Source organism: Loxodonta africana, chromosome 6 (genome assembly GCF_030014295.1).
Source record: "Loxodonta africana isolate mLoxAfr1 chromosome 6, mLoxAfr1.hap2, whole genome shotgun sequence".
In the NCBI taxonomy this organism is placed as follows: Eukaryota; Metazoa; Chordata; class Mammalia; order Proboscidea; family Elephantidae; genus Loxodonta; species Loxodonta africana.
Window position 1 is genome coordinate 1523651 of NC_087347.1, and position 27517 is coordinate 1551167.

A 27517-nucleotide genomic window follows, 5' to 3' on the forward strand; every position below is an offset into this window, starting at 1 on the left:
AAAAAAGACAGCGGCAAGTGTCAGTGCGGAAACTGGAACCCTCGTACATTACTGGTGAGAATGTAATACGGTACAGCCACTTTTGGAAAACAAGCTGGTCGCTCCTCGAAAGGTTAAATGTAGAGTTACTTTGTGACCCAGCAATTCCACTCCTAGGTATACACCCCAAAGAAATGAAAGAGGCAAGTCAAAGTGACACACGTACACCAGTGTTCACTGCAGCACTATTTACCAAAGCCAAAAGATGGAAACAACCCAAACATCTGTCAACGGAGGGATGGATAAACACAATGCGGCATATACATACAACGGACTATCACTCAGCCACACAGAGAAATGAAGTTCTGATACGTGCTACAACATGGACGAACCTTGAGAACATTATGCTGAGCGAAGTCAGTCACAGAAGACCACGTTTTATACCATCCCAGTTATACGAAATGTCCAGGATAGGTAAATCCACAGAGACAGAATGCAGGCTGGTGGTTATCAAGGGCTGGGGCCAGGGGACCTGGAGTGACTGCTAATGGGCAGGGGGCTTCTGTTTACGGTGATGTGAACGCTCTGGAATCAGACAGTGGTGATGGCTGCCAACCTCGTGAACAGACTAAATCCCACTGAGTTGTACCCTCAAGACGATGGCGCTTTTGGCGTAAGAGTGACATCTCCACTAGAACTTGGCTTAAGCAGCTCAGAGAGCTCCCCACAGTGCTCACCCTGCTGGGCGCCACAAGGCCCTCAATGCCGACCAGGTCCCGCTGCAGCTCCCTCAGCTTCTGTAGGTTTTCCAGGCGGACGAGGCTATGCTGGAGCCCAGATGTCACCTCTGTGGTGGCTGTCAGCGCATCTGTGGGAGACACCGAGGGTGACAGGGATCAGTTCGTTCAGAGACACTTCCCATCAACCCTTTCACAGGCCACTGGCTGCCCCCTGGTAGCGTGGCTGTGCACCAGGGCCACTTGGCCACTCAAGGCACTCAGGCTTGGTGAAGAGGAAGGCGGTCCATGAGTAACCATAAAATTCCTTCTTCAGAGGAAGCACTGACTGCATTTCAAAGGCCACATAGTTTGCAACTGAAATGTTCTCTTTCGATGGAGGAGGAGCAGAAGGGAATCTTACAGCAAAGACAGGACTGAGAGAAAACACAAAACCAGCCTGAGCACATAAGGCACCCGCCTGCCTGGCCCCAGAGGCTCTGCGAACTGGCCGCGGGCTGACCCTGTGCTGGCTGAGTCCTCCCTGTGAGAAGCACTCAGCTCTGATGGCAAGTCTGGTCATAGGGCCCGTGTGGCAGCCCAGCTCTGTGCCCTAAGTGGAGGTGCCAAGAAGATAAGAAAGATCAGAGCAAAGCACATGGTTAGGGGAGTCACCTAACAGGGAGTGCAATAGGGAGGCCCTGGTGTCTGAACACTGCTGCACATAAACTCCAGCCCCCACCCCAGCTCCCTCCCCTCCCCCCAACCCTTCCCCCACTCCAGGCCACCTTGCCCCAGCCTGGCCTCCCCTCAGGGCCCGCCAACCCTGCCTCTTCCTCCAGGACCCCTGGATTGTCCCTGCGCAGAGACCGCCCGCATTTCCACCATGGATGGCACCTAGTGCCTCCCTGCTCGCTGGTGCCGCACGTCCACAGAGCCTGCGTGGGAGGCCAGACTGCCTTGTGCGCTCACGCCGCGCCTGGGCTAGTGCTGGAGGCTGCTGGGAGCTGGACACATGTCCAGACATGTCACCTGAAGACTCCGACCCTCCTAGAGCTAACACCCTTGTCCCCTAGGAAGCGCCAGGCCCTGCCCTTGGGACCCCTAACTGAGATGAAGGATGAAGTGAAAACGCAAGGCCGTCTTCTCTAACCAGAAAACCAAACCAGCTGCCGTGCAGTCAACCCCGACTCACTGTAACCCCATGTGCGCACAGTAGGACTGCTCCGTAGGGTTTTCACGGCTGTGACCTCTCAGAAGCAGATCACCAAGCCTGTCTTCTCAAGTGCCTCTGTTGTTGTCAGGTGCTGCTGGGTCGGTTCCGACTCACAGCGACGCTACACACAACAGGATGAAACACTGCCCAGTCCTGTGCCATCTTCACGATCATTACGGTTGAGCCCATTGTTGCAGTCACTGTGTCAATCTATCTTGTCGAGGGTCTGCCTCTTTTTCGCTGACCCTCTACTTTACAAAGCATGATGTCCTTCCCCAGGAACTGATCCCTCCCGATAACATGTCCGAATCTCACCATCCTCTCTTCTAAGGAGCATTCTGGCTGTAATTCTTCCAAGACTGATTTGTTTCTTCTTCCAGTCCATGGTGTATTCAATATTCTTCGCCAACACCATAATTCCAAGGCATCAATTCCTCTCCAGTCTTCCTTATTCACTGTCCAACTTTCACACGCATATGAGGCAATTGAAAATATCATGGCTTGGGTCAGGCACACCTTAGTCTTCAGGGTGACATCTTTGCTCTTCAACACTTTGAAGAGGTCCTTTGCAGCAGATTTACCCAATGCAATCTGTCTGATTTCCTGACTGCTGCTTCCATGGCTGTTGATTGTGGATCCAAGTAAAATGAAATCCTTGACAACTTGAATCTTTTTTCTGTTTATTGGTCCTGTGGCCACCTGGAACCTGGCTCCCTGTGTCTGGGCACAGCCTGCCCCACAGCGGTTTTGGGTCTAGTGATGATGAGGAACACCTAAGTGTGCTGCGATGACTCATGTTTCCCTGAAAGTGCTTGGAGATGGTTTTGACAGTTCTGTCCTTTCCTTTTAGCAAACATGGAAAAGGAAGAGAACTGCCAATATGGTGAAGTCCATGCCAGTGCGTGCATGTCAGAAAGCACCTTCCTTGTGCCCCCATAGCTGTGGGAGGACGGAGAGGAGATGCTCAAGGTGCTCTCACCTGGTTCTTTTAAAGACAACTAACAATTCACTTGTAGTAATCCCTCAGTGGACTGCAATTTCCTGCAGTATGTTTACACTCCACCACCTGCCTGTCTGTCGGTTTGTGGTGCTGTGGTAGCTTGGAAGCTGTGCCACCACTTTTCAAACACCAGCATGGTCAGCCACGGTGGATGGGTTTCAGCAGAGCTTCCAGACTAAGACAGACCAGGAAGAAAGGCCTGGTGATCTACTTATGAAAATCAGCCAGTGAGAACCTTGTGGGTCACAACAGAACACTGTCTGATACAGTGCTGGAAGATGACCCCCCCGCCCAGGTAGAAGGCACTCAAAATACACAACGCCCTCAGCGATGACCTTGAGCACACCAATGACCGTGAAGATGGTGCAGGACTGAGCAACCTTCGGTTTTGTTGTACATGACGTTGCCATGAGTCGGAGCAGACTCGATGGCAGCTGACATCTATCTACGCTGGAGTTAGATGTCATACGTGTAGGTTAAGAAGGCCTGAGTGCTTTCCTTGTCCACTTAACACAAATCAAACATGACAAAACCCGTCACTACCAGAAACTTCTAAGGGCCCTCCGGCCCACATGTGTGTGGGGCCAGGCGCCCCTTCCCGAGGAAGCCCACTCACCACGGCAGTCCGGGAGGTCAGGGTGGCCAGGCGGGAGCTGCGCGCACAGCCGGGACAGCAGCAGCTGGTAGTGCGCCAGCCGCTGGGTGGGCTTGAGCAGGAAGGCGTTCAGTGGCAGGTAGCAGACTTTCTGGAGCTCGAAGTCCTTGTATGCAGCCTCCAGCTTCTTTGAGCGCCTGGTGGCCTTGTCCAGCTCAGTCAACACCTCATCGTGCCTCTGAAAGCAGCCGGTGAATCCCTGTTGAGGCACAAGGGGCTCTGGTCAGTGGGAGGGCACGAGTCCCCGTGGACAGGCTCCCAGCATGTATCTCACAGACTTGGGCTGGAGACTTTGTCAGTGGATAGGACCATAGCCCAGTGTGCGGGCAGACATGTCTGACTCAGGTGGGGAGCTGGGGGCTTTTCTACAGCTCCCACTGCGGCACCCACCCCCTCTCATGAAGTGAGGGGACCCAGGGCCTCTCACTCATCTACAGATTGAGATGCTGAGGCTGGAACCCCTCCCCCAGCCCCATGCAAACAGAGCAGATGCTGAGCAACTTTGCTCAGAGCAGGGCTATGGGGTGGTGTGGACCCAGTTCTCGGAGCCAAGAAGTAACTCCTCCTGACATCTGCCCACACGGTGAGAGTCTGCACACGCACGGGCTCCGAGCGCCGCAGCATGCCAGCTGGGCCCGTCTCACCTCTGGAGGCCTGGGACTCCCGGGGGGCTTGTGTGAGTGAAGGGAGATGACCCTGTGGTGTGATATGCCTGTGCCAGCAGACAGGTCTGCAGTTTCACCTTCAATTAGCATGAGTGCTTCCGTGGTAGTCAGGGATCATTCCTAGCCACTGGCTCAGAAATCCAAGAGAGTGGTGGGGACATAAGCGGGGCTCCCAGAAGGTGGCAGTGCTCTCGGGAACTCAGGTCTGGGGTGTGACCTGGGGCTGGGGATGCAGGCAGGTGAAGCAAGCGGGTGCAGTGCTGAAGGCCCGGGGCTGGGAATGTGGGCAGGCCGGGTGCAGTGGTGAGGGCCCAGAGCTGAGGATGCAGGCAGGCCAGGCAAGTGGGTGCCGTGGTGAGGGCCTGGGGCTGGGGATGTGGGCAGGCCGGGTGCTGTGGTGAGGGCCTGGGGCACAACGTCATGAGGGGGCTCTCCAGTCACCGTGAAGGACACTGCTGTTGTATGGGTGAACATGCGTGAAGCATGCATGGTGGGAGGCTGTCCTGGGCCCATCAACACACCCACCCTTCTTGGTGTAGACCCCGTGGCAGGACAAGGCACCGCTCACGGTACTCTGACGTTCCCGAGGAACAACCTAAACCACCTGTGGCCCCCAGCAAAGGCGGGCTTCACATTGCAGACACTGATGGCAGCCGCACACTGGCTGGGGCTATGGCAGAGCAGTGGCCACCAGCCACCCTGGTGGTCACTCCACTGCCCTCAGCACCCACACACCCTCTGATGCTGTGCACCCTGGGGGTCACTCCACTGCCCTCAGCACCCACGTGCCTTCTGACGTTGTGCACCCCGGGGGGTCCCTCCACTGCCCTCAGCACCCACGCACCTTCTGACGCTGTGCACCACGAGGGGTCCCTCCACTGCCCTCGGCACCCACACACCTGCTGATGCTGTGCACCCTGGGGGTCACTCCACTGCCCTCAGCACCCACGCGCCTTCTGATGTTGTGTACCCCGGGGGGTCCCTCCACTGCCCTCAGCAGCCACACACCCTTTGATGCTGTGCACCGCGGAATGTTGCCCCACAGCCCTCAGAACCCATGCGCACTCTGACGTGACCAGACACAGCACCACCATCACGGGGGAGCTGGGGGGACGCCCTGTCCTCGCTGATGGGCTACACCGGGCAGGGGACACCAGGACGCGGATGTGCGCTACCTGTAGCTGCCGCATGCTCCTGAGCAGGACGTCCCCAATCCTGCGGTGGCCACCGTGCGTGTGGGTGCCAGGGTGCCCTTCCCTGGGAAAGACAGACAAGGAAGGTCAAGCTCGTGAGAGCCAGGGGGCTGTGGTGCAGGCAATGCAGCCAGCTTCGGGGGCCCATGCGAAGCAGGGGAGAGGCTGGGACCAGGCCATTGTGTCCATGTGGGGGCTCAGGACAGGGATGTGCCTGTGCAGGGTTTCAGGACGGGGTCCACACCCACGCAGGGCTTCAGGAGGGGATCCACGCCTGGGACGCTGGCATTACCAGAGCGCCAGCGCCTGCTCCAGCTCATGTAGGAAGCCGCGGTGGAACTCATAGATGGGGTCGATGCTGGAGAAGAGCAGGGTCCTCAGGTCCTCGGGCATAGCGTCCTCCTTCACCACCGCGCTGCGGAACCACTGCAGAGAGAGGGGGCTGATGCCAATGGCCCTCAGGGCAGGCGTGACCCCAGGCCCAGCACCCCGCAAGGGCTGCAGCCTGGAGCCCTGCCTCAAAGGGGCCTGCTCTACTGACCACCCACCATCAGGACAGACACTCCCAGCCCAGGTCTGCTGGCCCAAATTAGCCATGCCCTCTGTAGAAGGACCAAGTCCACGCATGGCAGTCTCACGACAGCCAAGGATGTTCCTTAGGATGGAGCCCCTGCCTTTGGTGGATTTAAGATGTACGGGCAAAACCAAAGTGACACGGACTCAGGCCTCGTACCACAGTGAGAACTTCCAAGTCCTTCAGGTAGGTCCATTCTGTAGCGAGAATCTCCTTTGCTATAAAATACGCTCGGTCTGTGGGCATGCACTGAAAGAAAGAGATGCTGGTCACAGGTGGGCGCGGGCGCTGGGCTGCTCCGGGCACATCGAGTCTGCCACGTGGTGTCCCTCCGTAATAACCCCAGGGACTCGCGTCTAGATGAGCTGGCCACAGGTGAGGCTGTCTGTGCCTGTGTCCTCGCTGCACGCTGCTCTCTGAGCACACAGAGCTGCTCTCCCAACACAGTGCACTGCGGGGGTCCTGTTGTCATGAGGCTGCCTCCAGACAGCACTGCCATCGGTACAGCTGTCAGAACCCACGTGGGGCAGCGGGGACCAATCTAACTCATAAAAGTCCCCAAGTGACCTGAGTCCCCAGTGCCCAGGGTCGCACGTTTCCTCAGTGTGGGACGCGTGCCAGCTTTCCGTGTCCTCCCTTGAGTGTGGTGTGGGTGAGAGGAGCGAAAGCAGTGTCAGGAGGTCGTAAGTCTATGTTGGGACTGTTTCTGCCCCACGTGTGGACGCCTAGCGTTTAGGTTAGCGAGCCATGAGATGCCGCTGACCTCCGTGACTGTGGCTGGTGTCCTCTCCTCATACTCTAAAAGGACCTCAGTTGGCTCCTTCCCTCATCGCTCTTTGCAATGACCCACAGCCCACGCCCGAAGCCCAGGCGGTAACCCTGGCTCTCACGTGTGCCCGCCACCCCCACATGCGCCCCTCTCGCCCCCACGACCCCCCAGCACCCCTGCAGTCCACATGCACCATGCTCCGTCCTTGTTTCCCTGCTGGGGACTCCCACTGCTGCACTTCCGAAACTGCCCAGGCCCTGAAGGGCCCCCACCCTCGGTGGGCCCTGTGCTCCATTCCAGCCGTAACTGTTTTTCTTTCTGTGCTTTGTGCTCCTAAAAATGACTTTTCAAATTCACACTCAGAGAAATCTCTGTGCAAAGTCCCATTACCTCCATGTAGGCATGATGGAGCCCATGTCTGGGTCTGGGGGTGCCCGCTTTCCTTGTCCTGGTGCCAGGCTGGGACCTCTCACCACATGCTCACAATGGGGAGAGGGCACCCCTGAGTCTGCGCCCTGCAGGCTGCCAGCCTGGGCTCTGAGGGAAACTGGCACAGCCCCCTGAGGGCGGCAACCTTGGTCAGGGCCCAGCAGCACTGCCTCCAACTCTGAGCTTGATTCTCTCACTGGAGTCCCCACTCTGTGGGGGCAGAGCCACCTGAGAGCACTGAGAGCACAGCACGGCGTGGTCCTGACCACTCTGCTCTTGAGCCCAGGGTCCCCAGGAAGGACAACGGCGGCGGGAGGGGGGGGCCTATGTCCCAGCCCAGCCCCTGCCCTGCACCCACTCTGGCCTCAGCGCAAAGCAGACCTCCAGCCAGATGTAGCTGCTCTGCCCCACACTGCCAACGGTTCCCAGCTGAGCCACAAAGCGCGCTGGGCTGTGGGGGAGAAAGCAGCCCAGAGCCGGCCAGGGAGGACAGAAGGACCACCCAGACCGGGAGAACCACCTGGCACAGCCACCTGGAAGCCGCCACCTCTGCTTTCATACCTTTCGGACATTGTCGGTTCTCATGAGTCTCTATTAAAAAGGGGGAGACACATTAAGGGAGGAACACAGGGTGGCCGTGGTGTTGCAGGGACAATCACACAGGGCTCTCAGGACAAAGCACGGGCCAGATGCAGCCGGTGAGCTGGGCAGAGGCTCCCCAGAAACCCACCTGCTGCCAAAGTACTGATGCCCTGACTTTCATGTGTGGGCTCACCCCATGCAGAAGGTGCCCGGCCACCACTGCCGCACAAGGCCCAGGACAAAGGACGGCTCTTGAGGCCATCCTGGCCGCAGCCATCTCACCACCAGGAGTCCCCCTGTGCTGGGCTGGCCTGGGCACCTGCCTGCCCCGGCCCTGCGCGTGCTGGAAACAAGCTATGCCTGCACAGCCTGGGCGGTGTATGTGCTGGACATGGGCTATGCCTGCACAGACACAGACATACAGCTGTGGGGTGCAGGTGTGGGACAGTTGTTATGAGGGGACGGAATGGCCACTGTAGGCCCAAATCTCAGCGGTCCCCGTGCACACGAGCTGTGCGGCTCCATGGCTGTCCAGGAGTGAACCCTCCCCTGTGGAGGCATAGCCACCTGCTTCTGACGGGCTCTGTGAGCATCTCAAGCTGAGCAACTGACCAGGGAACCACTGCCCAGGTTCCCGAGCGCCCTTCACCCGGGGAAGCCTGTCTGGGTAGTCACTCCGCGGTCACATGGCTGACCAGGGGTCCTGGCATGGATAGAGAACCACCTGAAGAGTGGACCACTTCTTGTAATAAAGTAACAAATTATGGTTTAGTTTTTTAGATAGACTTCCTCTAAGCAGTTTTTTTTTTTTCTTCTCTCTTCCAAAGCAACACAAATCTACAGTGAGCTAAACAGTGACTTCAAGTTTAAAAAACAAACCAAGTGTCCACAGCCAACTGTCTCTGCTGACCACAGTGTGTCCAGAGACCATGTGTGGTATCTCCTGGCCAGCCAACGTTCACCAAGAATGGATGCGGGAGGGGCTGGCCCCATGCCCCTGCTCTGTCCCCAGGGGATTCCTGGGACTAGAGCCCAGACCCCAGTCTGCCTAGCAGGCCTGCACGCAGAGCTGCCTGCCTGCCTGGAAGGCCTGCACACAGCTGCACTCTGGCCTTCCAATGAGCGCTGCTGTCACTGCAGTGGGCCAGGGCTCACAGCACCCCCACCTGACAGTCCCTGGTCACATGGAGACCTGCCCCCCACCATGCCAAGGCCAGTCCAGTAGAGGCTCCATCCTCCCTATGTGGAACCCCAATGTCCTGGTGGCCTTGGACAGAGTGCCCCTTCTCCGGCCACTCCAGGAAGTGCCCAAGTGTCCGACACAGAAGAACTTCCCTCTGCAGGCGCTGGTCTGAGAACTTCTGCCGCTCGGGGCCCCACTGCCTCAGGGACTGGACTCCTGTCTTCTCCCTCCCCACACCCCTCAGGCAAACACATTCCTCAGCCTGTTATTTTGACCATTCTATTCCTAAACATCCAATTCCCTGGACCCCTGTCCTTTTCTGTGGTGCCATCCTGGCAAACCTCAGCCCCCTACCCCCCAACACTGCCCAGATTACAGGGTGAGGGCCTTCAAAACACAGAACTGCAGGGTGGGCTTCCTTATCCCTCACTCTACCTGTGCGTGGCTGCACTCCCATCACTTAGGATGACCAGAAACCCACCGGTGGGGACTGCTCAACTTCTGCTGTAAGCCACAGCCCGCTCTGCAGCTACACCGGCACAGGTTCCTCCTTCCTTGTTACAACAGATGAGGACCAAGGACTCCCACTGCCCCCAGGAATGCCCCACGCTATCTCCATCAGGTCTCCGCTTTCCTGACCCCAGACAGGGCTCCCCGGTACCGGCACAGGTTCCTCCTTCCTTGTTACAACAGATGAGGACCAAGGACTCCCACTGCCCCCAGGAATGCCCCACGCTATCTCCATCAGGTCTCCGCTTTCCTGACCCCAGACAGGGCTCCCCGGTACCGGCACAGGTTCCTCCTTCCTTGTTACAACAGATGAGGACCAAGGACTCCCACTGCCCCCAGGAATGCCCCACACTATCTCCATCAGGTCTCCGCTTTCCTGACCCCAGACAGGGCTCCCCGGTACCGGCACAGGTTCCTCCTTCCTTGTTACAACAGATGAGGACCAAGGACTCCCACTGCCCCCAGGAATGCCCCACGCTATCTCCATCAAGTCTCTGCTTTCCTCTCTATCAGGTCTCCGCTTTCCTGACCCCAGACAGAGCTCCCCGGTACCAGCACAGGTTCTTCTCTCCTTGTTACAACAGATGAGGACCAAGGACTCCCACTGCCCCCAGGAACGCCCCACGCTATCTCCATCAGATCTCTGCTTCCCTCTCCATCACGTCTCTGCCTTCCTGACCCCAGACAGGGCTACCCAGTGTGCCCTCCTTTAGCATCTGATGTGTTCCTCCCAGCCACTTGGTCCTTAAACAAGGTGGGTGCCCTACAATGGGAGGGAAGGGAAGGAGGGGAGGAGGCGGAGGTGGAGGTGGAGGTGGAGGCTGGCTGTGTGCCCCTGTGTGCCAGTCTTGCTCATACCATGGCCCCAAGACCCAGCACAACACCTGGAACCTGTGGTGCCAGGGACTGTCTGTTGAACACACGAAGGAGGTGCTGTCTTAGCAGTAGGCTCCTGGAGAGCCCCAGGAGCAGCCAGGCAATCCGCCCATCCCCTAGCTGCCCCTAAGCGGGTGGCCCCTGGTGAGCGATGGCACCACAGAGTTCTTCCCCTGCCACCCCCTCTCCCCGGCTGGCACTGATCCAGGGAGGAGTCTACGAGGCCTCAGTATCCCACCCTGGCAAGTGCCCACCTTGTGTGCTGTCTCTTCTTCGTTGTCCATCCTGGCTCCACCCACGTCACTGAGGACGGGGCTCAGGAGAGGGGATGAGCCCCGCTCACCTGGGCTCAGAGTCACCTGAAATGCAGAGTTCAAGCTGAGTGGGCTCTTCTGGGTGGAGAGAGAAGGCTGAGGTGTCTCCGCAGAAAGGCCTGGAATTGGAATGGGGAGTGGAGACGTGAGAAGGCTGAGGCTGGCCGGGAACCACCACCACAAGCTCACCCTGGGTTAGACTATTACAGCAGCCTTAAGTTGCCTTGGACGGTTCCGGAAACTGTGCATCTAAAACCCTGAATCATACGAAATTTTATACATGACATATGAGGGAAATGTACAGGGTGGCTGGTGGACAAATCCAACCACACAGAGGCCAGCTGCAAGACTGTCTGGACTTCGAGGGACCCTGCAGGGGCTTGGACAGTCCTTGTGTGCCGAGGGGCTTCTCTGTGCTATAGAGAAGATGTAGATGGTATAAAACTGGGTGCCTCAAGGTTGGTAAAGCAAACGCACCACTGGGGAGGGACACTCTCTGTGTGTTTGAGATGAAAGGCGTATCGGTGGAGGTTAGAGAAACGTCAGCCAATGCGACCGATATATATGGAAAAGCGATACCTATTTTAAGGCAAATTCGTTACAAATAACTGGGTCATAGAAAGTGGCTCAATTCATGATGCTGTTTTCAAGTTCCTTGAGTTTTTCATTAATAAGAATTTTACTTTGGTTTTCTAGAGTTATACCACTGAAGTAACTAAAAATTTTTCTCCTTCTTAAAGCGTTTGGTCTTGACTAGATAGAAGTCGAATGTGTGACCTAATTCCAAGGAAGTTAATGATGAGCTATAACCCAGCATACATTTTCTAGTAAAAAAATTCTCTCATCTATTAAGAATTTTTTTTTTTTTTAATTTTCAAAGGTTTATTTCTAATGTTTGTCTATGGGAAATCGGTAACTACTAAATGTCAAATTTTAAACATATCTTCAAAGTTTTATAGGAGAAATTTAACTATGCTGTCTAAAAACTACTTAAGATTGAAATCTACCTTAAATTTCCTAATGTATACTGTTTTAACAAGGAACCCCCCACTATTTCTCACTATTACTAATTTGGCTTATAAAACACTGGGGTCTAGGTGGCTCCACTACAACCTCTGGTTGCAAAAATGCCACCATGGGGTCCCCTTAGTCCACCCACAACTGGCCTCAAAGCAGGGGTCTCTGACGATTGTTGGGGACTCCCAGTGCAGCTGCCTACAGCGACCAGTTCATAAAATCAGACATCGCTCATGTAACCTGAAGCATCTCTGTGTGTAGACAGATCAGTGGGGGCAGCGGCCTGAGTGTGACCACAGCATGCTGCCCTCCTCCCACTGGACCAGCTGGACCACCGAGACAGTCAGCCCTGCAGCATGGTGGGAGGGATTGGCGGGGGGGATCCTGGTTTTCACATTGACAAATCCTGAGATCTGAAAAGACCACACCCCACGTGAGGGACTCCAGGATCAGGGTTCTTATGATGAGATGTGAATATGCCTCAGGCAGCTCCCGGTGGCAGAGCTTTCCTCTGGAATCTTGTACCACAAGGCAGGTTTGAGACCTGGGGAAACATTCATTCCCTGGAAAACCTAGACACCATAGCTACCATGACGTTGTTAACAAACACCTTTATTAGGACTTGGTTTTATTACACATTTAGTTAAAATAGGAAAAGCACCCCTAAGGTAACATACACATTCCTACCTCCATCTCCCTGCTGTGTGGGCTCGTCACTTCTGAAGGGGCTGGGGGAGCGGAGGGCTCTGTGCTTACCCCTCAAGTGCAGGTCATTCCTATGCTGAGAAGAGGCAAGCTCTCAAAGACATTCAGGATTTGCTCTCCAAAATACTTTTTCTCTCTACTAAGCCAGAATTGCATAATGAGATACCTGTGCCTAATGGAAATTCAGAGAAAAGTCTGGAAGTTACTAACCACACCTCTGTTTACTTTTCGCAATCGTACGGTTTCGGATGTTTGAGACAAGGTGTCTCACGCTCACTACAGTCATGACAACAGACAGAAGCTCACCGTCTGACTCTTGTGCTTCCCAGCAGCACCCCCCTGACACGCACCCATGTCAAGCTTGCTGGTGGCCGGCTCACCACGAGGTGGCTGGAAAAACCCGACTTTATTTTCAGCTAGCAGGAGGTAGTCTGGAGGAGATGGCATCACCATCCATCATATGATGTACACAGCAATCTTGTTTGGGTTGGCAAAAAAGGCCATGGCCTGTGCGGGATAATAGGATCATCAAATTAGAAAATGACTCCTATTGGTAAATAGTCCCTTAATTAATAACTGGAGACCCTGGGTGCAAATGGTTAACGAGCTTGGCTGCTAAGGGACAGGCTGGAAGTTTGAGTCTACTCAGAGGCACCGTGGAAGAAAGGCCTGGAGATCTCCTTTTGGAACAACACGCATTGAAAACCCCACGGAAAACAGTTCTGCTCTGACACACAGGCTGCCTTGAGTAGGGGTCACCTTGACGGCAGCTGGTTTAGTAAGTAACTCATAAAGGGAGGTGCTCCCTTCCGGGCAGGTGGGCAGTTCCAGAAGAGGCTATTTTGGTTCAACACAGGTAAAAAGCAATCATTTGATATGATCATTGTACATTACCTATTTCCCCAAAACTGCCAACTCACAATTTGGTGAATAGGTTAAAAAGTACCACAGACTACCAGTAAACATCTCCTTTTTTCAAATCTGCTAGCGATAGTAAAACTTTATCGCACCTACTTTGCTACATAAACACAGTCTAGATGATCGAGTGACTAACTGGTGCAGAGAGGTCTTCAGGCCAACAGCAGTAAATGCATCCATCCTAAGCACGAGGCTCCTGATGGACTCCTCCACCTGTTCATGTCCTGTGTTATGTGGCAGCTGTCTTCTCCTAGAGAACAATGTGGACTGGCCGTGCTTACCTTCACCTTTCCTGCAGGAGGCTGTTTTTGTTCCTTGAGGACTAGGGTACGCCTGACCCAAGCCATGGTGTTTTAATCTCCTCATATGCATGGGAAAGCTGGACAATGAATAAGGAAGACTGAAGAGGAATCGATGCCCTAGAATGACGGTGTTGGAGAAGAACACTGGATCTACCACCGGCTGCCAGAAGAACGCACAAGTCTGTCTTGGAAGAAGTACAGCCAGAATGCTCCTTAGAAGCAAGAATGGCGAGACTTTATCTTACATACTTTGGACATGTTATCAAGAGAGACCAGTCCCTGGAGAAGGACATCATGCTTGGTAAAGTAGAGGGTCAGCGAAAAAGGGGAAGACCCTCAATGAGATGGATCGACACAGTGGCTGCGACAGTGGGCTCAAACATAGCAATGACTGTGAGGATGGCGCAGGACCAGACAGTGTTTCGTTCTGCTCTGTCGTAGATGGGGTCGCTGTGAGTCAGAACCGACTCCATGACATCTAACAACAGGTGATGAAAGACAGATATTAACTTTAGAGAAAACTAAACTTATTTATATTTCATACCTTTAAACCTCTTCGTTAAAAGTATAATGAACAACTCTTAAAAATATTCGCCTGGTAGCACAGGAAGAATCAGTGGCTGCGTGGCAAAATTCAAGGTCAAGGTTGAAGTTTAACTTGAGAGCAGGAAGTGAAAGATCGGCTGGTTGTTAATTCCACGAAAAGGAAGACAGCAGTTGTCTGAAGAACCTAGGTAAACGTGAGCTTGATGGGTCAGCACACAACCATCATGGGCTTTGGTTCTGGACTAAGAGGTCACAAAATCTGGCTCAGTAATATAAGTGGGAGGTAGAACGGTGGTTACTGGCGAGGGTCCAGCTATTAGCTCTGCTTCTCATCAACATGGTATACCCTTTCTTTAGGGCCGCCATGGCTTATGGGTGGTGACACTGCAGCTGTCAGCCAGCGGCTGCCCACGGAAAGCACCGGGCAGTGACTACGCAGACACACACAGCGCTCCAAGAGGCTGCATCTCAGAGTCTTTCCTTCTTTTTTTCTTCTAAATAAACGAGTCCGTTTCTTGTTAAGAAGAACAGGCCTGTTGACCTGAAACGCGTCGCACTCTGACACCGCTTGTCCGAATGAGTCCTCTGCCTGGCGCTTGGTCTCATGCCTGTACAAGCATACACTGTGGGGTCATGGGCATGCCACGCTGCAGCGCCACATGGTGGTGCCTGATGCTCTGTCCAGACTTAAGCATCTTCAGAAATACTGGAGCAACGGAGGCAAGGCCACAACCAACCACTTGAGTAAATTCAGAGTCTGTAAGGTGGTGTGCACTGGGTAAGAAACTAGCCCAAATCAGTGTGCTTCAGAAACATCAAGGCCTTGAAATGTCCAACACAGACCTAAGAGAAATGCTTTAAAGCCGTTTCTCAAAATCGAGATTACCCACTGAGCGCTTCCTCAGGCAGGGTCTGCTTGATCGTCCGTCCCTCTCTCCCTGCTCAGGCCAGAATGTGTTCCTGCACCCAGGGTCCTGTTAAGGATGGTGCGCGTGCTCTACAGCCCTGCTTGCTGGCCGCTATGCTCCAGGAGAGGACACTGCAGGGCCCTCCTGTACTGACCGCTCTGCCCACACATGGTGCCTTGAAACCCTGTGGCCAGGCTGCCATGCCCCTGTGAGCACCCAGGGCAAGACAAGGAACTCGTTCACAGAGAGCCACTGCTGCCCAGGAGGCTAGAGGGGCCTGGGCAGAGAGGCCTGGTGGTGGGCAGTGTCTGAGCACCGTCTGTGGTGGGCAGAGGTCCAGGGCCAGAAGTGGGGTGGGCTTCGTTGAGGCACCAGGGGACACTCAAGTTCAGAGCTTGAGTAAAACCTATTCAGGCCATGAGTGATGCTAAACTCTGGGTCAGGGCCTTTAGTTAGTGCAATCCACTGGATTTTACACGGTGGCTCTGAACCAGCTGGGTTAAATCAGTCAACAATTTCCTCACTTCAGAATTAAGACCAGCAGTGTCTGTTCTGTGTGTAGTCAGAAGACAGAACTGCAGTCTGTATTCCCAACACTGTGAACAGAGACCCATGAGGCCTGCACGCTACAAGGTCCATGGGAGCCAGGCTGACTGAGCCAGCCCGTGACACGCCCGGCCAGAAGCCACGCAGGGCAGACCTGACCAAGCCTGCACACAGCATGCCCGGTCATGCAGGCCACGCAGGGCAGGGCTAGCCAGAAGAAGAGCACAGCCCCTGCCCACTGGCCTTCCACAGCCCCTACCTCCACAAGAGCGTGAGAACAGGGCTCAGAGCCAGAAGATCTGCTGGTGGCTTGGTACCCAAGAAGGGAAGGGTGTGTCAGTGAAGATACGGAAAAAACAGCTGCTTCAGGGACTTGTTTAATAGGTGAAATAATCTTTAGCTTGTTTAAATCAAAAGCATAAACAAGTAGAGGGAAAGAAAGCTAAAAAGCCCATTATTTAATTCATAGTAAGTATTTCCTTATTTTATTGAATAAACAATTAAAATGTTCTGAATTAGTACAAACCTACAGATTTATAAAAGGTAAGTTCAATAGTAAACAAATTTTACAAGAATCACGAACCAATCAAAACGGCCCTTAGAGAACATGGAAGTTCAGGTACAGAGGGACTCCCGCTCACTCCTCCTCGTTTCTCGGGGTGCAGACACCAACCTGTGCACCAAGGAGTGCTTCAGGCAGGGGCTGCTGGGGAGGTAACTGCAGTGCCCCCCACACCCAAGCCATCCATGGTGGCGTCTTCTGTACACGCAGCCCCATAACATGCATGCGACGTAAAGGACAAGTGCCAGGGTGAAGCCACAACTGCCTGAAGAACAAACACGGGAACTCTCAGTGTGAGGCACTGAGAGAACATGGACATTTCTGCCTTCCACGAAGTAGCTGATCTAGGAAGGGGTTTCTGTTTCGATGTGCTAGGAGCTGGGAGGGAGCAAGAGTGCCTTGAAAACACTCATCGGCATCACCGGCTGTGCCATGACCATGCACCGTGTGACCATGGTATGACCACGGTGCTGGCCTTAGAAACCTCCACACGCCCGTGTATCACAGAGCCCGCAGGGAGCGAGTCCTCTTTGCAAAATGACTGAACCAACAGGCTTGGACACTTCCATGCTGAACTCATGTTTGTGTGATAGCACACATCCTGCACCATTAGTAATATTAATTGAAGAAGGGTATCCTAATTTAATTTCATTCTCACAAAATTCCTTTTAAAATTTTATTAAAAAAAAAACCTATCAAAGTCTGGTGATTAAAAAACATAGTACATGCCATTACAGATGTTTAGTGCAATTTTAGTAACACTTAGCTATGCTGCTGTTATACCTGAAATATTTATATACTGGCTTATATTAAAATACCTAGACACTGGAAATTTAAATGCAAAAATAGACTTGATACCTAATAAAAATAAACACTCTACATAGAGCAGAGGGTAGTGTTCGCACTGGACTTAATGGAAGGCTGTGCTGTTTTATGGCCTCAGGCTGCATGGGGGACCACGGCCGTCCGTGTTATCTACCTGTACTGATGCACCTGGCCTGCCCGCCCTGATGCATCTGGCCACACGAAGTGACAAGAGGGCGAGCTCCTTCTTGGAACCTCCTATCCTGCCATGGCCTCCTCACGGCACTGGCATAGCACCCGCCTGAGGCCACAGCAGGCCCAATGACCACAATGCTCTGGATACAAGCAGGAAAACTTGTGGACCAGCACAGTGTGTGTGTGACAGCCTGTAGGCACTTCTCACCAGGCCTCCTGGCGGACGGGCCCTGCTCAGTAGGCACTTCTCACCAGGCCTCCTGACGGACGGGCCCTGCTCAGTAGGCACTTCTCACCAGGCCTCCTGGTGGACGGGCCCCTGCAGAGGAAGACTTAGTACAAGTCCCTGTACTTTTTCAAACTCCAGTGCTTGCTGACTGGCTGCCCCATGCTCCAATCAAGGTGTAATGGGCTTGGTGTCCAGGCTGGGGAAGGTATGAAGGTATCACCACATAACACCGGGACTCTACGGGATCATCAGGACCACATTTTGAAAAGACAATCACAATGAACAGTGACAGGCAAATGACAGGAGCACTCGGGCCAAAGGCTGGCTGAGGACTCAGTGTCCTGACTGCTAAGCTGCTCTCGGTGTCTAATATTTATCACAAACCGTCTTTTCTTCAGGGAAAACAGAGCCACCTCACTGCCTAAGCTAACTGCACTAGGGAGTGTTGTCCTTCTGTCCTAATTCCACTGGGCTTTCTCCTCCACCTGGTTTCTAAAGCAAGGCCTTTGGGTGGGGGCATATCAACCTCAAGGTAGAAGGTACAGGGGCCTTGGGCAGCAACTCAGGAAAAGACCACAAACTGACTTTTAAATAAACTGTTCCAGTGTAAAGGAAAAGCTAGAGCTCTGAAGAGCACTGTCAATATTTTGAACAAGGAAAGCCACTCACAATTTCTCCAGATCTTGCCAAAAAAGTTGAACCTGAACCTACATGTCACACCATCACCTGTGCCGCCCGATGGAGCGTTCCGACGCTGGACTTGTTCTAGCTGCGCTGTCCTGTGTGGAAGCTGTCGGCCCTGAGCCATGGCCCCTGCCCTGCTCCATACAGCTCTGGGCCTGGCTTCCAGTTCACGCAGAAGCCGGAAGCACAGGTGGCATACAGCAGCAGCCAGCTGCATGAGCTGCAGGGCCATGAATGGTCGCTCCAACAAACCAACGGGGTAACAAGGGCGTGTGTGTTTGTGTGTGAGGGACACTTATGAACGTAAGGAGACCGAAGAGATAAAACAATGAACGGTGGCAAGCAGACTGTGTCTGGATCCTGATTTGAACAACTGAATGCTAAAAGACATTTTAAAGACAACTGGGGAAATCTGAATATGTTCCTGGTATTGATGATACCAAGAAATTATTAATTTCATATGATAATGGCATCACGGGCTTACAGAGGAAAACGTCCCTGAGTTTCAGAGACATGTGCAGAAACACCGAGGGATGTCGTTAGCATGTCAGGGCTCTGCTCTGAAAACGAGGGCAAGAAGAAGAAAGGGACAGATAGGCAAGCGGGTACGCTGCACAAACCGAGTCGGGACGACCGGTTCATCACACTCCTCTTTGTACTCTTGTGTATTTTGAAAACTTACTAAATAAAAAGCTAAACAATCATCTCCAGGAAATGGAGTTTCACTAAAAAACACAAAACGATTTAATAGGAAGTAAAAATAGACCAGGACAGAATTTACTCCAGAGTCCTCAGAACTGACGAGTCAGAGAACACTCCTGCCTCAAGGAGCCCAGTCCCATCCACCCTCAGAGCAGACTCCCTTCCTGAAGCTGCATGAGGGAGAGGACCCCCCTACCATGCAGCGAGTTTGGCTCACTGCAAGTCTGGCCTGCTGCCCAGACACTAGCAGGGCACCCTACAAGTACCACGGGGTGCTCACGGTGAGCAGGCACTCGGTGAAGAGTGGGGCGGAATCGTGTGAACACCGAGGCTTCAGAGGACAGTTCGGACTTGAGCAATACAAGTCCCCCAGCACAAGGCCCCAAGGCTTGTGTGGTGAGTGACACACGGGAGTCAGTCTGACTCCAGCCAGTGGCTCCTAACTGTGCTGCCCTTCCTGCCAGCTGTTCTCTCACACGGATACCGTCTTCCTGCAGTGGCGACAGGCCTGCATGGAGCCTGCACCTACTGCCTCACAGTGTGAAGAAGGCCAGCCTGACTGACAGTGAGGGGAAAGAACCAACAATGACCAAGTGCTCTGTAAGTTCTGGCTCAGTGGACCAGGCAAAGGACGACAGAGTGGCTCAGGATCAAGGATGTTACAAAACTGGAAAATCATTCAGCAGACCTGGCTGGCCACAAACACCTGCTGGTGTTCAACCAACACTAATGAAGAAAGAAAAGAGCGGGTCTGTAAGATGCCTATGACAGCTCCAGCACTTCTCTGGCCAAACTCCACCACTGCACCCAGGCCAAGAGCAGAAGCTACTCACACATGAAGGAAGATATAATAGTTTAGTGCTGCCATAGAAGGCCCCAGGAAGAAAATGAGCCTTTATATATGGTATCACTCTACTAGATGAGACGAGAAACAAATGGAAAACAAGCCAAACAACAAACCATTTGCTGGATTTAAGGAGAGCTTCACCAGTGTCTGCCGGGCGTGCCGCATGCCAGGTGCTAGGCCGCCTGGAGGCACTGGCCACGTGGTGGTCTGGCCGGACATGACGCACAGCCACGTGATCTTGCTGCTGAAGTGCCCGGCCTGCACCAGGCTTCTGAGCTGGACTTTCAACAGCAGGTCAGACAGAGCCGGCCTCTATGTGGGCACCTGGTGGGGCCCCCGTGTCCCTGTGTGACTCACTTGTGGCACTGGATGGGACGGCCCGAGGCTGTCGAGCGATGGTGCTATCCCTGTCCCCAACCTTCCCCACTGCTTTAGATGGAACGACTCAGGAAAACCTATCAGAAATGGCTACTGGTTTTATATAACAAACCACCTGCGCTCTAAAAGAGTCCCTGGGTGGTACAAACAATTAACATGCTTAGCCACTAACTGAAAGGTTGGAGGTTTGAGCACGCCGAGAGGTTTCCTGGAAGAAAGGCCTGGCAACCTACTTCTGAAAAATCAGCCACTGAAAACCCAATGAAGCACGGTTCCACTCTGACACACATGGAGTTGACACGAGTTGGAACTGACGGGTTGGTATCTAAAAGAAGCTTCATTCCTAAAGAGAGTAAAAACTCTAGCCGCCTATGTACTCGGGGAGCTCCTAGGGTGCCTACTGTCCTCAGTTAACACCCTATTCACCGTCCAGTGGTGACATCTCTGGCGCTGGCTCACACGATGACCCTCAGGCAGATCTGGGTGTCCGGTTCTGTCTCTCCTACGACCACATCTCTATTATACCTCAATTAAGCTGAGGACAACAGTTCAAAGTTGCCTGAGTGCACCTGCAAACCAATGTCTCTCTAAGGCCACTGCGATCGTAAACAGTGCACTATTTTGGGGACTAATGTCCACGCTCCATGCCGGATCTGACTACCGAGGCCTAGACTCAGGGCCAAGACTCAGCGCAGCGGCGGCTTGGCAAGTCAGAGGAAGGCCACTGTCGTGAGCAGCTGTGGGCTGTGCACTGCGTCTTATGAAGAAGCACAAGGAGGCTTCATCCACAGGCTACTGAGGAGCCACAGGTGTGGGAACTATTTAACATTCAAAACGTATAGCACCAGTTTTTACTTGAGTCAAAGTAAATGCCAAAAATAAAAAGCTATAAAGACTAATTTATCAGCCCTCTGTGAGGGCGAGCTGGAAATACTCATCTATTTTTAACCTGATTCATAGTTTTTAACATCATTCATAGTCAAAGTTTTCATTCTAAAACGTATAATAAATCAGGGAATTAGGAAAGAGCTGGAGATGCAGCCATCAACACAGGGTTATCTTCAATGCCTGAATCAAAGGATCCCTTGGGGACTAACTTCCCCAAGCGGGTGGGTGGGTGGCCTGGCAGTGGTCAGTAGGGGTTTTTATCCATCCGCTCATCTGGAGTCACAATCTGTAAATTATTCTGCAGATCAAAAGTGAACCTCTCTCCAGGGGCCTGTGCAAAAGGGTTGCTGAAGAACAGGCTGGCGTCTAGGGGCGCCTCAGCCTCCGAGTCCCAGGAGTCCGTGTCTGAGCTGCTGGAGGCCTCAGTGGCTGTGGGCGGATAGCTGAGCTGCTCCAGCTGGTCGAGGATATCTGAGAACTGGAAGGCTGAGCTGCACTCGGAGCGGACCGAGCAGGCAGGGAAGTTCACAAGCGAGCTGGCCCCGGACCGGCTGGTCAGTGCGCCGGTCAGCGGCACGTTGCTGAGAGAGCTGCTCTCGGACCGGTTGTTCCGCAGGGAGCTGGTCTCAGAGGCGCTCAGCAGGCTCTGCATCAGACTGGCCTGGGCTTTCACCTCAAACAGCTCGCAGGTGTCCGAGGGGCGTGCATCACCATGGCAGCCGCCTTCTTCCTCAAACTCAAACTCGTCGTCCACTTCCATGTCAACTGCCTCAGTGGAGTACCTGTCTGGGCTGGACTGCAGGGACCCCAGGTGTGGGCAGGTGTCCACGCCACACAAGGACGGGGAGACTGGGGGCAGGGCAGGTGCCCGCACATCCTGTAGGGCTAGCGAGCTGTATGGGCAGGAAAATGCCTCAGAGCCTCCGCCAAAGAATGAGATCTCTGCTGGGTCGTCATCTATGAACTCCTCGGACACCTGCAGCTGTGGATTTGTCAATGTGAAAAGACAGGCTCCCCGACCGCCCAGCCGGCTATGCCGGCACTCCCCATTAGAAAGTAGCGTGCCCGGGGCAAGGCTGTCCTCACCACTGTCACGGGCACCAGCAGCTGTGTGTTCCCTGCCCACCTTCCCTGCATTTGGATATGTGGTCCCGCTACTGGGCCCCACCAGACCAGTGGGACTACAACTCCTCCCAACACGACAGAAGCCAGCACCTGGGCAGGCCTGGGGGGCCGGGGGCTCAAGGGACCGGGTTGTGTCAGGGCCTCCGGCTGAGGTTCCGCTGCTCCTCTCCGCAGCCCCACTCTTGGTGAGGAGCACGTGGGGATCCATAAGGGAACAGCTGCTGTCCTTAGAATCGGGCAGGCCAGTCGGGGCCACAAGGGAGGTAGGCACTGAATAGAAGGAGGCATTTGCTGAAGACGGGAAAGCAGGAGTCCTCACACTGTCGGTGAATGAGATGCTCTGGAGGATCAAGATTAACGAGAGAAAAATGAACATATAAAAATTACAAATTACCGTTAGAAAGCGTTTCTGTCACAGCTTCTACCAAAAAGAGCGTTTGATCAGCCTGAAAATGCGTGCGTGTTAAGCAGTGCTGCAGCTCACCAGCTCATCTGTTTACAAACCCTGGAACTCCACTTTCCTCTCTTATGGCATTAACTTTCCCCACAACGAAAATCTCCCGCACAGTGTAAAATCAAATCACCTGCAGCACACACCTCTTTGGCAAGCTGGTGTCTTTGGGAATCCATCTTTTTGCTGAGGGGTAGATATAGTTAGGAAGAGTGAGCGAGTCTGCCCTCCAACAGGGCCCTGAGTCCTGGGGCCCACGTGTGAGTGGGGTCAGTACAATAGAACTTCACACTGACTGTTGGGAGCACATTTGCTGGGGGTTACTGCTGGTGTGTGTGGCCAAGACACCGACGGGAGGGCAATGGCCACAGGCTGGGAGGGTCCCTGCCAGAATCAGTGCACAGGAGTCTGAAGGCATTTAGCGAGCACCGGAGTGCCCCAAATGTGAATGAGAAGAGGGTCATGAGGGGCATCAGAAAAGACAGGGGATGGCAGCGGGGGCAAAGCTAGGCAGCCAGTGCTACACTACTGAGGCCTCGTCCTCCCACTCACGATCCCGACACGGCACACAGCTGAGTCCTCTCTGGTCACTGCATGTCACGTGTCCAGAAAGGCCCGTGTACGCACACAGGTAACACCACAAGAGGGTGGTTGGTCCACATGTAACCAGACAGCACTGAGTAACGTTCTGTAAGGGGGCAGTATGCCCTACAGCAAACGCACAGCAGCTAACTTTCTAGAAGCAAAATCTTACTGTCAAAGTCTGTAAGGTTAATCTATTTTCAAGGGTTTATCATATTACCCTTTCTTAATCATTCAACCATATTCAGTATTCTTTTGCAGCTTTAAAAATTACGGTATCAGAGAACTGAAAGCTTAAATGTAACTTTTAGATTATTCATATTTTGCCATCAAACTTGAACTTTGGAAAGGAACAATAAAAAATACACTTAATTTCAGTTTTAATTAGTTTAACGAGAAATTCCAAAGTAGAAAACATACCTAGAAGACTTAAAAGAATGTTTTGATTTACAAATCTCAATTAACAAAAAAATTTAGGACACATAAACTTTAACATGTGAGGTACGAGTGCAGCTTCTGGGAATTCTTTGACAGCACACATGACAAAACACCAACAGTACGTGACAGCACACATGACAAGACGCCAACAGTACGTGACAGCACATGTGACAAGACGCCAACAATATGTGACAGCACACACAAGATGCCAACAGTACGTGACAGCACACACAAGACACCAACAGTACGTGACAGCACACGTGACAAGACGCTGATAGTACGTGACAGCACACACAAGACGCAAACAGTACATGACAGCACACACAAGACGCCAACAGTACATGACGGCACACACGACAAGACTCCAACAGTACGTGACAGCACACATGACAAGACGCCAACAGTACGTAACACTGCGCGAATAAGAAGTTGTAATCGTGAAACTATGCAGCATGAGGAAACAGTTATGATGTAAGATTACACGAAAATAGCACGATTCTAGTAAAAACATGCTTGCATGTGGACGTTACTAAGCAAACAAGAAAACAGGAAGGGGTTATAATGGAGCAGGCGTGAAATACCAAGTCACCTGCGCTCTATCCCAGTGACGCTGAGCAGCTGCCACTCTGGTACGTTCCTGCCAGATGTTTTTCTGTGAACTGTGTGTGTGTCACTGTTTAAATATAGCTGTAATCATCCCAAACACACATAAATTTGTGCCTGTTTTTCTCCCCTTAACACAATACCAATAATTTTCCCAGTTACCACACATACTTTATAAGCAGTGCTTTTTACAGTTACTAAGAATTCCACAAAGTGAATACAGATTGGCTAAGTGAATCTCTTTCCTATGTCTGGCAACTAACATTGTCTCAGCTTTTGTAAAAGTTGCATTCACTCAGCTGTTTTTCTGATAACAAAAAGCGGTGTGTGATACATAGCACTTTGGAGTTTGTTCCTCCAACTTCTTTCTAAATACATCTACTTGTTTTCTAAATCAAAACGAGGACCATGTTACACAAGGCTACTCCGTGACTTGCTTGTTTCACTTAATACTATATTTGGAACATTTTCCTGGGTCACTGAATATTCTTCCAACACAAGATTTTAAGGCTCGATGCCAGTCCATCAAATAAACAGACTCCGATGCAGCTCTTGAGCCACCCACTCAGATGGTGGCTATTTAGCATTTTTAGTACCACAAACAACACTGTGACACACATCTGAAGGCGTAAAGTTTCTCTTTATTTAGGACTCTTTTCTGAAAACAGAGTCCCAGAAATACAGTTGCTGCATTAAAAGATATGACTAATTTTAAGGCTCTTGTGACTAAGCAGCCCAGGTGGTGCGGTGGTTCTGCTGCTAACCAAAAGATCGGTGGTTTGAACCCACCAGCTGCTCTGCAGGAGAAAGACGTGGCAGTCTGCTTCCGTAAAGCCTTGGAAGCCTTATGGAGCAGTTCTACTCTGTCCTATAGGGTCACTATGAGTCAGAATTGACTCAGTGGCAACAGGTTTGGGTTTTTTTGATTTGTGAAACATTGTCAAGCTGTTTTCCAAAAAAGTATAGATGATTAAAAGTTAAAAGAAAAATTCTATGCCACCTATCAACAAATGGAAAAGATGTTAAAGAAGAAAATTCAACACTGATAAAGACAGTCCAGGGAAAAACTAAAGAGATAATAATTAACGATCCATTGTTACTGATCCTATTAGAAGATGCTACAATGTTGCACTGTCGATGTTTCTGACCAGAAAAGGACTGACCTGCTTGGGCACATCTGCAGTCAGGGCTCGGAGAGACATCCGTGTCTTGCTGTGCCTTCTGCAAAATAGAGGACAAGCCGTGAGCTGCTAAGTCCTCCTCCTGACAGTCAGATTAAAAAACCGATTCACTTCGTCCGTTAAGGAAAACCCACGTACAAATGTGGAAAGACAGAAGTCACCAATTACTCTGATACAATGTCATAAGGTGTCTAACTAAAAACGGAAAAAAAAACAATTCAGATAAAAAAATACAGGACCCAGGAGAGGTAAAATTACTTAACTACGTTGAAGGAAAACTTTGGCCTGCCATGAAACAGCATACTTTCCAAATGAAAAGTTTACCACATTGTAAACTAAACTATACAGACTTTCTAGGAACTAAAAGGTAATATCTGAAAAGATAGTATAAATCCATTATCTTTAAAAAAAATAAACTCAAGTGTCAAAACACTTACTTGAATATCTGAAATGATGTTTATTCAACTAAAGGTTAAAAATATTGAAAACATTCATTTTAAAAACATACACTTCACATCAAAAAGAGCACAGATCTTACCTTTCATAAGGAATTTTCTTCATCCCACTGTCTTTAACATAATCTACTAGCTGTTTTTGAGTTCTGCCACTGTGAAAAAAGGTTCAGTTTTTTAAAAAGCTGTAACAGTAACCCCCGGCAATCATCTTTCACAGTTTAAGAAAAGGAAAAGTGAGGCTTGCCCATCTCTCTCATAAACATACATACATTCACCTATATAGCCCACCGCCATCAGACATATATATACATATACTTTGAATAAGCATAACCAACTTGGTGAGTGTAAGCAAGGAAGGAAGCCTATTTTTTCATTACTTTATCTGATATGTTCCTCCACTTACTGTTTGACAGTAGCTGCATTACCTATGAAGTTCTCTGAAACACCTGACAACACTCTTTTCTTAAACTAAGGTGCCCTTTCTTCCACTTCACACACTAGTGAGAGGCTCAGTACACATCTGGAGCCACCCCCTACCTGTATCTGAAGGAGGAGCCTCGGCTGAAGAAGACGGCTTTGGCTTTTGGCTTAGGTTGATCAAAAAGTCTAAAAAAGGTGTGGTACTCCACACAAATCTTCCAGAAATTCTTACATTCATCTCTACTACCCAGCAAAAATTCTAATGTATCCTGGTAAGGTCCCTGGAAACAAAACACAAATGTTTAAGCAACTAATTCAAGAATAAAGTATTGGACAAGAGAAAGGAAATTTAGAAAACAGTTCAGACAACACAATTCTAAAACTAAAAGTTGTTGTTGTGTTGTTAGGTGCCGTCAACTCTGTTCCAACTCATAGCGACCCTGTGCACAACAGAATGAAACACTGCCCGGTCCTGCACCATCCTCACAATTGTTCCTGTGCTTCAGCCCACTGTTGCAGCCACTGTGTCAATCCATCTCATTGAGGGTCTTCCTCTTTTTCGATGACCCTCTACTTTACCTAGCACGTCCAAAGTACATGAGAAGCGTCCTTGCTTCTAAAAAGCATTCTGGTTGTACTTCTTCCAAGACAGATTTGTTTGTTCTTTTGGCAATCCATGGTATAGTCAATGTTCTTCACCAACATCAAAATTCAAAGGCATCAATTCTTCTTTGGTTTTCCTTACTCACTATCCAGTTTTCACATGCATAGGAGACGAATGAAAACATCATGGCTTGGGTCAGGCGCACCTTAGTCCCCAGGGTGACATCTTTACTTTTCAACACTTTAAAGAGATCCTTTGCAGCCAATTTGACCAAAGCAATGTGTCTTGATTTCTTGACTGCTGCTTCCACGGGTGTTGATTACGGATCCAAGTAAAATGAAATCCTTGACAACCTCAATCTTTTGTCCGTTTATCATGATGTTGCTCATTGGTCTAGTTGTGAGGATTTTTGTTTTCTTTATGTTGAGGTGTAATCCATACTGAAGGCTGTGGTCTTTGATCTTCATTAGTAAGTGCTTCAAGTCCTCTTCCCTTTCAGCAAGCAAGGTTGTGCCACCTGCATAATGCAGATTGTTAATGAGTCTTCCTCCAATCCTGATGCCCCCTTCTTCTTCATATAGTCCAGCTTCTTGAATTATTTGCTCAGCACACAGATTGAATAGGTTTGGTGAAAGGATAAAACCCTGTCACACACCCTTCCTGACTTTAAACCATGCAGTATCCTCTTGTTTTGTCTGAACAACTGCATCTTGTTCCATGTACAGGTTCCTCGTGAGCACAATTAAGTGTTCTGGAATTCCCATTC

The 27517-nt window shown here is 51.6% G+C and overlaps 1 protein-coding gene across 4 annotated transcripts in view; it reads right to left on the bottom strand.

Moving 5' to 3' along the window:
* FARP2 (FERM, ARH/RhoGEF and pleckstrin domain protein 2) overlaps positions 1–27517 on the bottom strand; it is a 104720-nt gene that overhangs the window by 11615 nt on the left and 65588 nt on the right. For all 4 annotated transcript variants that reach the window (XM_064286360.1, XM_064286357.1, XM_064286359.1 and 1 more), the window contains exons 10-19: positions 26265–26428; positions 25811–25879; positions 25255–25312; positions 22108–22357; positions 10602–10780; positions 6158–6247; positions 5717–5850; positions 5407–5488; positions 3528–3765; positions 717–847 (exon numbers count right to left, since the gene is read on the bottom strand). In XM_064286360.1, coding sequence (XP_064142430.1) covers positions 717–847; positions 3528–3765; positions 5407–5488; positions 5717–5850; positions 6158–6247; positions 10602–10780; positions 22108–22357; positions 25255–25312; positions 25811–25879; positions 26265–26428 — 1395 coding nt within the window. The remainder of the gene's footprint in view (positions 1–716; positions 848–3527; positions 3766–5406; positions 5489–5716; positions 5851–6157; positions 6248–10601; positions 10781–22107; positions 22358–25254; positions 25313–25810; positions 25880–26264; positions 26429–27517) is intronic.